Below are 13,737 nucleotides of genomic sequence, written 5' to 3'. Positions count from 1 at the left end.
ATCAACTTAAACTTATTTCTCTGATATTCAAGTATGTTGGACTTTTCAATAGGAACGTCGGCTCGCGTATTAATCTAACCATCCAAAATGTATATTAAGAATAAGTTTCCAGAATACAAAGGATGGACTACGGCGTCCCTGAACAAACAAGCTTCAAAATAATAACACATTAATTCTCCATGTTAAAATAGATGTTATTAACATATCGCTTAGAAAATGTACCTCTATGAAGAAAGGACGCTTCATTTCAAAAATTCCTGGATTTTTATCAATTCTTTTATTAGCGCTCCCAGCAAATGGGTAATCAGCAATCGCCGGACATCGTACTCCCTTTTCTACACCACTCCCATGTACAGAGTTTTTTTATAGCTAACTATATAAAAACTCTGATTATAACTATAATAACCAACTATATAAAAACTCTGAGTTTTTATATAATTAGCTATAAAAAACTCTGCTTATTACATTCAACATTATATTATTAACATCGCCAAATACGCTGAGGATGAGGGCATCCTGTCAAATTTAGAACTTTCTCAAAAATAAAGTTTGGTATAGAAAGCGAATATTGGTGACTTATCTAAAGCTCATTATCTTCTATACAAAATAAAAATGAGTGAAATCGATGCTTATGACATGATTGGTTTGTTATTTTTTTTAGATAGACGAGGAAAACGAAATGGCCATTCTGATATTTTTATAGAAAGCAGAAGGTGAAAAGTAGTTACAACTCCTGATAATGACAAATAAGAAACATTTTTTACACCAGAGCATAATTCATCAAAAGACTTAGCAATTCTTTTGATAGAAGAAAGAGAAAAGGGGCAATTCAATATGCGAAATTTCCTTACGGGCTCATTGATTTTCTTTAAAAGTTGCAATATTTTGTTTTTCTTTGTATGCGAGAAAGCTAAAGAGATAGAACACTTCTCGTTTTCAGATGGTTGCGCATTAAAGTGACAGATTTTTCTCCCCAAGAATCTGTTGTACAAAAAAGGTACAACGGATGTCATACAATGCTAGGCAGGTAAAATATGGATTAATATTTAATTTAATTTGCCTTTAATGGAGAGCCCTTATGTTGCCTTTAATTTATGTTGAAGTTGGGAAGGAAAGGAATAGTGTCATTTAAAAATGTTTTCTTTTCCCTCCTTGAAGATGACTGAGTAAGTAATGCATGCTATTGTATCAAATCATTATCCAGTTCATTGGAGTGTTTTTTCTGTTCGTCATTCACTTCTGCGTTTTACTTTCGCTGTTCCGTTCTGCGAAAAAAGAAACTGTTGCTGTACCACGACTTTGCTTCATCTTATCAAATTCCATTAACTTCATTCCTCCAAATGACCAGAAAGCATCTTTTCCTGGAACTGTATGGAATCGGATAGGATGAGGCAAAATAATAATACAGCAACAATTATTTTCCAGAACGGAGTAGCCAAAGTAGAACAAAGAGGTGGATGACACCTTTTCTTTTCCCATTCATTAATCTCTGTTTAATATTTAACTATATGATCAAAATAACATTAGTGTGCATTTTATAAATGGGTTTACTTGTTGTCATATATACTGATTTCAAATTATTTCATAATTTTAAAGATAGCAGTCGATTGTCAGCTCTCTGCCCTGACTGTACGGAATCACAATTGCAGTGTACTATGCAGTTTTCTCCTTTAATATTTTCCATGACTTGGTCTTTGATTTTTGTGCTTTTTTATTTTTTTATTCTTTGGGTAATATAGTTGTGTTAATAAGATCCTAAACATCATCATCAACGCAACCATATTATGAAAACACAGTCAATTAATTAGCAATGCTTCTTTAAACTTAAATTATAAACAAAAAAATGTATTTTAACTTTAAGTGAGAATGCTATGTCAGCCCTGCCCTGATATCTTATTCATTGCTGCAATGCCTGTATTATTTTAAAAAAAAGATATATCAATAAAAGAATAAAATACAGTAGTTTATCCATTGGATTGATGTTTTATTACATCACGTTCAGCTTGCAAAGTCGTTGCTGAAGAATAATTCACTGCCAGTTTGTCTTGCACTGGATTTTTTTTCAATGTCTATTTTCAATTGTTTGTCATTGGGAAAATGTACAAGTTATCACTCGTGCTGTGATCTCTACTGTCGTTGATTTACCAATTATGCTGGTAAATCAAAGCTGTGTCGCAGATCCTCGAACAACAAATCATTAGCAACTTGCTTTGCTCTGGCCTTCTTTCAATTTCTATTTTCAACCATTGCAGTTATGCAGATGACTTGATTAAAGTGTGCACAGTGATTTATAGTGCCGTTGCTTCATCACCTATGTTGATTGATTTTTGTGATCGTAGTGGGTTGATTCTCTTGAGGTGGGAAGTTCTTAAACGTTGCAAATCTCTGTCGTCTTCCACCAGGCATCTAGTTTGTTTCCAGCCCTTAAGAAAGCAATGCCTCTCATTCACTCTTTCAAAAATTCTAATCCTTGACATGACTTCAGATTCAAATTGAAGCAATAGAGATCATGTATATTCTCATCAGTAAGAAAAGAAAAGCACTTTAAAACTATGAAGCACTTTTATTAAAAGCTAGCAGGTTACCAGCGTTATTCATTTTCTAAATAGTTCCAAAGTATTGTGAGAGACTAAATTGAGCTATGTTATTGATATTACTTCATTAAGGGAAACAGCCCTCTTTGGCAACAAGCTTCTTTTTCCTGAGTACTGGTATATCTGGCTTTTTAACTATTTATGTGGAATACTTAAATATCTAAAATTTCATCTTTGTTGTTTACTAAAATTGCAAATTTTCAATTGCATAATTTTAAAGTAATGTGAAGTTGGTACGAATCTGAATTACCTTTTTTCATCTATTTTTGAAATAAAGCATTTTAAGCGTTATGGGCAAAACATTTCCGCAATATCCAGGAAAAAAATGTTTTAAAATATCATCCATAAAGGATTAAAGTCAGAAGTTTACAAATAATAAATTTAAGTTCATTTATTATTAAGTAAAATAAATTTTGCTTAGTGAAAGTTGTTTTTTTCCTACCTAAATTACTAAAATTATAAGCGAATAATAATAAAAAAAATGCTAAATTAAAATGAAACAGAAAATCTTTAACATAAAGCAAAGAAAACATTCACTATCCCTTTTTATGAAGTATCAAATTGAAACAAGTGCGAGAAAATATTTCACTAAATAAAACTTACCGAATGAAATGAAAAAAATAAATATATTCATGAGTTAGATTCAAGAAATATGTTTTAAAAATGGAATAACATTAAGCTACATTAAGTAAAATTAAGTATATTAGAGTTAATGAACGCAAAATAGTTACTCGTGACTTTAACAGAGGAAAAAGACAAAATAATTCAAATATTTAGTCGAAAAAATGAAATTTCTTTGATTTTAACTACACAAATGAAAATCACAATTGCATACTGTAATAAAAATATTTTAAAAATTTATCAAAATCAAAGAATGAGTTATACAACAAGTAATTTGGTATCATTAAAAAGGTAGTTTCTTTAAAAAATTTTGATACAAAAATCAATTTTATTAAGAAATATTTTTAACAATATCACAAAAAAAAACACCCCGAAATTTTGGCCAGTATCTAATGAATGGAAATTTTAATTAAATTTTAGCTTTTGAAAAGCTGAGAGCTATTTTACTCATTCTAAGGTAGATATGTGGAAAATTCACCAAGATTGGATAAACGATATAGATTTGTATAAGGAAGATGCAGATAGACAATCTATTCTCTGGGTAGAACAAGAGCTAATGGAGAAGGCGCACGTGCTGATTGATCTTTTACATGATCTGCTTACATAGCATCCAATGAAATACCGACAAAAATCAAAGTAGACAAATTTCAAAATTAAAATGTCAAGAAATTTGTGAAAGTGAGTTAAAAATTATAAAATAAAGTTATCAAGTAAACAAAAATTAAATATATGTAACACAGACTGCGACTTGATTATAAATCAACATGCTGCGCAATCCAAACATCGTGCATCGTTACAGTTACAACTGTTTATTAAGGGGTTGCATTTTTTCAAAAATTGGAGCATTGAAACCCCAAATAAAGAATACCAAGTTTTTATAAACAAGTCTAATTCTATAAGAGTAAAACAAGAAATTTGACAAAGAATGAAAATTAAATTAAATAAAAAAGAGGAGAAAAACCCGATTTTTTTTTATCTCAGAATTTTCGTGCTTATAATTGTTGCGTACTAAATTTCACATTTTTCCCAACGATAAATGTATTTTGCGCCGAAAATATAAGTAAAAAAATCATAAATTATTAATATATACAGGGGGAAAATATAGTATATTTATTAATTCCTGATTAAAACAACAATATTATGTTTTCTGTAAAATTCAAGAATATAAAAATAAGCTGAATTTATGCACCGAAAACTTTTAAGACTCTCATCTGGTTAACACCATGAAACATTTTTCTATTAGAATGTTTCAATCTATAGAATTAGGTACTTGAAATACAATTATTCATATGCGTGCAGAAGGCACTATTTACTTATTGCTGATTTAACTCAGAAATAACGGATATATATTTTTATAATTTTTTTTCTTTGTTTGAAATCAATATCTTCATAAAAAATTATCTTCCTTTAAATAAATGTTTTCAGAAAGTATAGTTGCTTTTAGTTTCCTTGGTGACATTCTGAAATAAAAATTTACTTCCGAAAGATAACCATAAGTTAGAGAACAGTCGTCAATCGAAGAAAAATTGAATTTGCAAATGAGAAAGAAGTAAATGATTTTTAGTCATGAAATTCTGTCATTGTGTTGCAAAAGAAGTCATGATGAAGACTTTTTTATTTTTACAAAATAACTTACTGAAATTTCGCGTGCTGTAAAATATAATCGCTTTTTATTCGATGTGTTTTGATTAGCGTATTTACCAATCAAAATAAAAATGAGCGAAGTAATTGCTGCACGAAAGAATGGCACCCTACCCTCAGGTTTCATAACACAGGAAGGAATTCAAAGCTTTATTCCTTTTTTAAATTCTGAAGTATTTTTAATTAAATTTTTTGAATATTTTGAACTTTAACCAGAAATTTGAAAACATACACCAGTTTCGTGTGAAAATTTATACAAATTCATCCATTCTAGTGTTGTTTGATTTTTTTAAAAAAATATAACTTAAATATGTACAGTGATGCATAATCACATTATTTATTTTTATTTTATTTATTTATTTTTTTTACTTTCTTGTGTATGAAATATAGAAAAAGTATTGTCCCTAAATCGAATCCTTGTTACCATGACCAAAAACTTTTGAGAAAAAAGACAGGCGGTTATTTTTAAGATTTTTAATTTAATTTAAATTAATTCCTTTTTTTATTACGAACTGTTAATAAAAATCTAGAAAAGAAAAATGCGGGATATTTCATTCAAATTCGAAACATAATCTGGATGTTTTATCAAACCAGGACATATAATTAAAGATCAATACTATTCTAAGTAATCTGGTAAACCCGGTTTTTTTTTAACATCTGAAATTTCACTGTCAAAAGTAATCAGATTTTTATTTTTAGCATCTTGCACATGAGAATTGCGTACTTCGTAGTATATAAAAAAGAATATATTATTATCCGCACGCTTTGAGCAAGCAATAGTTAATAAGTACACTATTTTTTGCATTTAATCGCTGGGTTGTGGTTAATATATATATATATATATTAGAACACCGAATGTATGTTTTGGATGCCTTTTTTTTCCAAAAACCAATATTTTACATAGAATTATTTATGCAGTCGTAAGATCACATACTAGACTGCGTTTATTTAAGTCCTTTCGTTTTTCAATTTTCATGTTCACATGTATGTGAAAGTACAGACCGACAGACGATCCTCTCCTCGAGGGATTCGATTTCAAGTTTCTTGTAGATATATATTTTTAAATTTAAATTTGAATACTAAATTTCATTTATCTAGCTCTCTGCGTTTTGACGCTCTAGCTCTGAGCTGACAGCGTTTCTCTCAATAAGTGTCGTTCAGAATTCGATAGAAATCTGCAAATAAAAATTCTTATGAAATTCTTATAAAAGGCAAGCGCTGAATTTCATCCATCTGATTATTTTTAACCAGTACTTTTTCGATATCGCGTTCAGGGACAGACATCATTTCAAAAATGTATTCTTCGGACTCTGCGTGGTCTAAAACACGAGAAATTCAAGTTCAAGATTTTTGACATTTTTGGCGATGACAGTACTTATTTCTAATATATGAGAAAATAATAATTTATCAATAGTTTTGTTCAAAATTATTCTTAGAATTTTTCCCTCTTCATCAGATAATAGAGCATGTTTCAAAAAACATACATGGTTTTCGAGTAAATAATGATTAAAATATGTCATATTACATTTTGTTCGAATGAAAATCAAAATATAAGATAAAATCTAAGTTTCAGTAACGATATTCTAATTTTATGGGCTTTTATGAATTATTATTTTGTCATACCATACGCATTTTTGAGGGTGAAGCTTAGTCGATACTCGATGCGTTTTCATACCATTTATTCGTATTAAAATATTCGGAATGACATCATTATTCATTAAAAAATGAAACTGCTGTAAAAGAAGCCTTCGTAATAATAATGCGATACTGGTAAAAGCAGGTAAAAAATATATGAGATTAAAAGACGATGGTGAAAATGGCCATTTACGCTTTATTTACTGCCTACGCGATTAAACAACACCATGTTAACCAAAACAACACCATGTTCTCGTTCACATGATAATTATCATTTACCAGAGAGAAATATTTTTATTATTGGAAGTTATTACATACTTCTAAAAGTTAGTTGTAATATTATTAAAGATTCAAGTTAGATAATTATTAAATATATAAATTATTATTTTATTACATATAATGTACTACTACTAACGTATATATTTTACTACAAAAAAATCACAGAATTTACATCAATGCTCCAACCAGATTTGAGTTAGGCCTTAAAGAGCATATTAACTATGCATTCGTTAGAAGCTGTGGATTTATCATGCGAAGTCGAAGTTTCGTAATTTTTAGGATTTCGTAGGATTCAAATTTCTTTAAACTCAGCGATTGCTATCAAATTCATCTGCTATAGGCAACACTTTTTTATGATTTCTAAGAATATATATGTTATGAACAATATTATTAATAACAAGTCGCTGCTGAGCATTTTGCCAATCGCCTGTTTTCTAAAAGCAGACTAAACTTTAATCAAACCAATTATTTTCTGGCTGAATCGAAAAATGACTGTGAAACCATGAGGATGGTATGTAAAATAATTCTGAATTTAAATTTTGTGCGTATCACAGAATATGTTTGAAAACTTGCAGAATATCTCAGAGGACGTTTAGCTGAAAACTTCTCGGAATTATTAAAGAAACTCAGTATATTGCAATAAGAACGAAAGTAAATTTACACATCCAATTATAATACAAAAAAGGACAACTGAATTTAAAATTGTTCAAAAATAAAAGAAAATATATTCATCATCGCTTACATTTAAAGTTAAATCAGGGCTGTAAGTAAACTCTATTATGGGCACAACAAAATTTCAATGTCCATATACATATAATAATGCTCAGTGTGTGTGTGCATTGGCGCTCTACAGGCCAGACCGTTCTACCTACAGCTACCAAATTTGGCACGTATATACTTTGGAGGCCGGGAATGTGCACTTCTGAGCTATTCTTTGAATTTTTAATTAGAATTTTAATTAATTAAATATTAAGCGAAATGTGGGCGTTTTTCCGCTAGAACTTCCGAAAATATTACAGTATAAAATTTATTTTTACATCATATTGACGTTCAAACAATTATCTTTTCATTAAATTTCTATTTTTAAGGAATTTGAAAAAACAATTTTATTATTATTTATTTTTAATTAATTTAATTTAATTTTATTATGTATATATATATATATATATATATATATATATATATATATATATATATATATATATATATATCATGACCTCAAGCTACCTCAATGACCTCAGAGCATGGCGACTAACTTGGCGATGAATTTGGCGACAAAATGGATCATACTGGAAGGTTCGAGAAGTTTCACGATCCATCCAGTAGGAACCGAGATACACCCAGAGACGTCCTGATTGGTCTGAAGATTGTAGCCCCGCCTCCAGGAACTATAAAAGACGGGCACTCTGAAGCTGCGAGGAAGAGTATATTTGCCATTAGGCCCAAAAGATCAGGGCAGCTCACGACGCCAGGACCCAAACTACAAGGATCTTGAAGATAGCCTTGATGCGCAAGGCGGGTGCTCCGCAAACGTTACCATCTCCGCCAGCTGCGAGGAAGAAGTCGTGGTGTAAGTGAAGTCGTGTGAGAAGTAGCGAGTCGGCAGCTAAAGCGAGAAGTTCAGCCGTTGGAGAGACGGTAGAGCGGAGCTTCCAGTAACCCCTCTCTTGCTGGATTCTGTCTATCCGCTTCGTGTGCTGCTGTCTACCGAAGTGTGCTACTGTCATCTACCGTGTTCGACTCTGCTGTACATATTTGTCGTCTGTGTGCTGTCCTGTCTTCGTGTAAATAAACGTCGTTGTTTTTCTACTGCCGCCTGCTGATTGAGCATTCTCTTCACCATATCACTACCACTATCCAAACGAACTCGGAAATTTCGTAACAATATATATATATATATATATATATTACAAAAAAAAGACATAGACGGGCGCTAATAGAAAATTAGAGAGAGCTGCGTAGCACAATGAACCGGACGGCTTAACTCCAACATAATAGTATAGGTAAATAATATGACTACCAAAATTTGAAGCTTGAATATATTTTGCTGAGAAACTTATTATGAGAACAAGTTGCATAAAATATTAATTCAGCAGTTTAGTGAGCATTAATACTGGTGAACCGGTTGGTTGTCAAAGGTGGCTTGTATTTAATAACTGCTTTTTTAAACGAAAATTTACTCAGTATTGGAAAAGAAGCCGAATCTTCATATCGTGATATTCAGCAATGGAAGATAAATACAGGTAGAAATATTTATAGCAAAAATAAACATGCATTAAGATTAGTTTCAACAATATAATACAACAAGCTGGTTGTCGTCTTTGGCAACCAGCTTGTTCGCCTAGGTTGATGTTTTAGGCTATAAAAGATCAGTATCCATTGCATTCCATTTTAAATTGCTTTGTTATTTGATACGGCTGGAAAATATGAATTCAACTAAAATCAGTTTACTGCAAATTAAAAAGTGTATCTTGCGAAATAAAAACTCAAATTGATCTAAACATATTATTAAATTAAAAATATATATTTACGAATTTTTAATGAAATTGATGCAATTGAAAAGGTATTTTTTTAAATCTTAAAATGATACCAAAACAATTTTTGAAAGATAATTATTTTGGAAAATACGAACATCTATTTTTTTAGTCAAGTTAGCAATTACCAACTGCTGACGGTTAAGCCTATTTTTTTTCACTCAATCAAACCTTCTGTTTGAAGCCTATTCCTTCATATTCTAGATGCTTTCTTTCCTCTGACTGAATGGGCTTTTTGGTGATATGTAGATACTTTCCAAAACTTTTCTAGTTCCATTAATGCACTGCTTGAAACGCTCAGTTCAATGCAGCTAGCTATAAGAATTTTCCGTGACGCAGTCTAAAATTCGTACGAAGGCTTGTTTCTATTTGATTAATGCCTTTCGACAATGAGTAACAAGAGCTCTTTTTGCGCCACGTGCATTAGCGTTTTATTTACATAGATTGTTTAAAAAGTCAACTTAAAATTTTTTTAAAGCTAAATTACAATTTTAAAAAAAATGGTATCGCAATTAAATTACATCTTTGAAAAGAGATTTTTTTGAATTTTCAGATGATTTAAAAATTATTTTTTGTACTATAATATTTAGGGAATTTAGAATGGAAAAAGGCGACATTTGAACTAATTTGTAATTAATTCATATTTCAAAATAAAATTAATCCTAAGTATACATCTTAAACCTCCAAAGTATACGTACACCAAATTTACTAGTAGTTCAAATGGTGTGTTCACTAGAGTGCTAACACTCACACAATCTCCTTTATTAATATTAACGATAGCAAATCAATCTTATTGGCAGAACTTATCGATTCTGAAATTGTGTGTAAAAAAATGTGTGCCTCTCTTATCGCCCCCCCCCTTCTCTTTCCATCCTGAATCATTGCGAAAACATCTTCCCTTTGAGAATGAACCTGTCTATGATGAAGTTTCACCGTATGATGTGTTGTCATAAATAAGCATTTCGGATTTAAATGCTTGCTTTCAAACTTTCCGTTGCTTCGATTTCATCATTTAATTAAACGCAGGTTCTGAGAGATTTTAATTTACATCTGTTTCAAATTATTAAATTTTAAAATTTAATATTTATAAGAACTAAAAATTTTAATGGCAACCTTCTAATATCCCAACAATAGATATCAAATTCAAGATTTCAGATTGAATCTGGAAGGCGCACTGTTTCTTAATAATTGCAAATTTGAGTCATTCTAATTTAAAACTTTTTCCAGCATACTCAAAACTTTTCGGGCTGTGTGCGTCGTGATTGCTGACTTGAAATTCTAACTATCAATAATTTTTTCCCTCTATTAACTTTTTCTTTAACTAAAGGGCGGGCTCTTGTTATTATTGTTCCGTGGATTCTTTTCTTTCATTTATTGAAAGCCTATTCATTTTGTATTTCAAAAACAAAATGCTCTACTTTTCTACCAAATTTTTCCTTGTGAAGAACCATCTCAAAGTAAAAATTACATTTCCGTTGTTCTCCTTTCTGGGAAAAGCAAAATTTAAATTCATTTAATTCTAATGTGGTGCTGTAATGTTCTCATGAAACAGCGGAATATTTCACTTTTTATTCTTTAACTTGGATTCCAGTTCCAAATGTGATTATTTATAACTTAAAAAATATTACTTCTTTTTATCATCTTTGTTTTCATAACACTGTCTCACATAGTTTCTAAAACAAATTTAAAAATTTGTTAAAACTCTATAAAAAATGCAGAATGTGAGGTAATTTTACAATTTTAAAAAAAACTAAGAAAATTTTGGAAATTAAATACTTTTCAAACCAAATTTACCATGATTTAACTAGAGGTTAATTAATTAAAATGGGAGCTGTGATTAACGGGAACTTTTTGAACTTTTCAGTAGCAAAAGGATGATAAAAATCCATTGCTTCAGACATTCTATTATAAATTCTGAAATTTTATTGAAATTAAAAAATAATACGAAAAATTTATACCGATAAAGAGTCATTTAAAAAAAATCTTGATACAAAAATAATCAATTTTATGCGATAATTGGATTTTGAACTTGCTGATAGAAAACTTAAAAATATCTACTAACTTTAATTAATTAAGAATCTAAATGTATTTTGAAAAACTCTTTTTGAAAACAGTTCATGCAAATTTCGCAAACTATATTTCAAACGGATGGCCCTGTAGAGCATTTTAAACGATTTTTACATCGCACAGGCTGCAAACATTACAACAGCTTATAAAACTCTTACAGTTAACAATTCTTTCATTAAAATGAATTAATAGAAATTTAATTAATGATGTAACATAATTTGAAGATTTGCATGTTTAATATGAAAATGTTTTTATGAATAGATTAAGGATAGTTATCAAATCTTCATATATGAAATACATGCCGAGAGAAACAGGAACAGCGATGGAAATTTCTATTATTTTGGTAAAATAGAGCAAAGAAAAAGAGGGGTTCAAATTCCTTGTGAGTTCAAAAACAATTATAAAATTCCTTACCATTGACTGTCGGTGGACGCAAATAATCATAATCAACTGGAATGACGTCGCTGAATTTGATTTCTTTAATTTGTTCTTGACCTCTAAAATGAAAAAAAAAATATATATATAAAATGGATGCGCTAACGATAGACTGACTAGTAATAAAAGGCTATATTTTTAATAAGTTCTTTAAATTTTTGCTAGAGAATACTAATCTCCAAGAAAGAAAAAGAAAACACCACGACAGAAATTTTTGACTTAAAATCCTCGCTATTATCATTAAGATAGAATCGATAATATTCTATAGTTGTCTCTCTTCAGAATGGATGCCAGGTTAATGTCCTCCTGGCCTTGACAACTTTGGCAACAAAAATGAAAGTTCTCAAAATGACTGAAATTTTAGAGATATATCGATTAGAAGTTAAAGTATCAGTCCTTTCTAGAGTATTTTACTTTCTTGTCATGGGATCTATAAAAGCGTAGAAGCACAGATAAGTACAATCAGTTGAGCTGAGTCAAGTCTCTCTTTGGAGTATTGATTTACAGCGAGTTCTCTTTGAACATTTTATATTGTTTCTATTTGTTGAGTTAAGCAAGTGCTATTATCAAAAATGTTTCAACAGAGTTTTTCTGTTTATGTTTTCATGCACGCTTGTATAATAAACCATCGTTATCCGTTATGGAGCATCTTAGACATTTCACCATGCGCCCACAGGACGTAACACTATTTTCCTTGGTGTGCAACCAAAGATTCTTACCAGTCATCTATAGAAAATCTTCTACAAAAATTTTAAAAAAAAAATTCTTCTTCTAGTAGGAGTTTATCACTATTTTCTCTTGATGTCGCAACTTTAGCCATTTTCTCAAAATAATTTTAGAAACATGTAGCCAAAGAAAATGTCTTTCTTTATGACAATATATTATAACAAAATTTTTTAAATTATTCATATAAAATTCTTGATTATAATGTTCTGGCCTGAAAAAAATTAGTCTTGACTCCGTCATTGAAGAATTGGGATCTACTGGCCAAGCATTTTTATACGAACACTAACTGTGCGGCAATTGCATTGAAAGAAATTCCGGACATTAAAGGGTTTAAGAAGAAATAATGGTTCGATGATTGCATTCTATAGGATGATATGAATATGAAGTTAATATGAATAATGAATATATGAAGTTAATGGATCTATGTGAAATTTATGGATAAATTCAATGAGACAGGTTCATTTTAGGTGAAATATGGCAGAGGGAATAAAGAAGTTGTTTCTACGTCATTGGAGGATACAGCTGCAGCATTGTAGGAAGTATCAAGCAGTGCTTTTGGAATGTCCAGTGTATGGAGAATTCCCAGAACTTTAGACATGCCTGTCAGCAAAGTTCGTAAATTTTTACGAAGCATCATGTAAATATCATATTGAACATTTCTTAAGTAAGTCTTCAGTTTTTGGTGTACAAACAGTTAAAAACTAATTTCATTTTTGCTTTTTCTACGGATAATTAAAAACCGATTTTTTTTTCTTATCCGCTATGGCACTATTTTTTCACAGAGACATATTTTTTAATCAAGTAAACATATTTTTTAGAAATATGAATAAAGGAAATCGAAACCTTCAGCATTATAATCTTATGTGTACCACAGAATATTTTAAAAATAATTTATGTATTATACCAAAGAATTATTCAATAAAACTTTTTCTAATTCATCATAAAATTTAGTTTTACCTAGTAAAAAATTAATTAATAAAAATTCTAATTAAAATTTTAAAAAAGAATCGTTTAGAGGTACACATTTCTATCTCCAAAGTATATATAGGCCAAGTTTAGTAGCTCTAGGTCATATGGTTTGGCGTGTAGAGCGCCAACACACACGCACACACTAACTCAAAGGCACGCTTCTATTACTCAGCCTTGGTGAAACCCCGGCCACTCATTGGAGTATTTTCTTTAAGACGGTGGGTGGAAAGATCTAA

General features: G+C 30.2%; 1 protein-coding gene across 1 annotated transcript in view; it reads right to left on the bottom strand.

Moving 5' to 3' along the window:
- The window catches only part of LOC129960542 (glutamate-gated chloride channel-like), a 50,909-nt gene that overhangs the window by 28,305 nt on the left and 8,867 nt on the right, over positions 1-13,737 (bottom strand). Inside the window, exon 2 of the mRNA XM_056074034.1 lies at positions 11,786-11,868. Within this exon, the coding sequence (XP_055930009.1) occupies positions 11,786-11,868 (83 nt within the window). The remainder of the gene's footprint in view (positions 1-11,785; positions 11,869-13,737) is intronic.

The sequence above is a fragment of the Argiope bruennichi genome, chromosome 2, assembly GCF_947563725.1.
Source record: "Argiope bruennichi chromosome 2, qqArgBrue1.1, whole genome shotgun sequence".
Lineage (NCBI taxonomy): Eukaryota > Metazoa > Arthropoda > Arachnida > Araneae > Araneidae > Argiope > Argiope bruennichi.
This window is presented reverse-complemented; position numbering and strand designations above follow the sequence as displayed.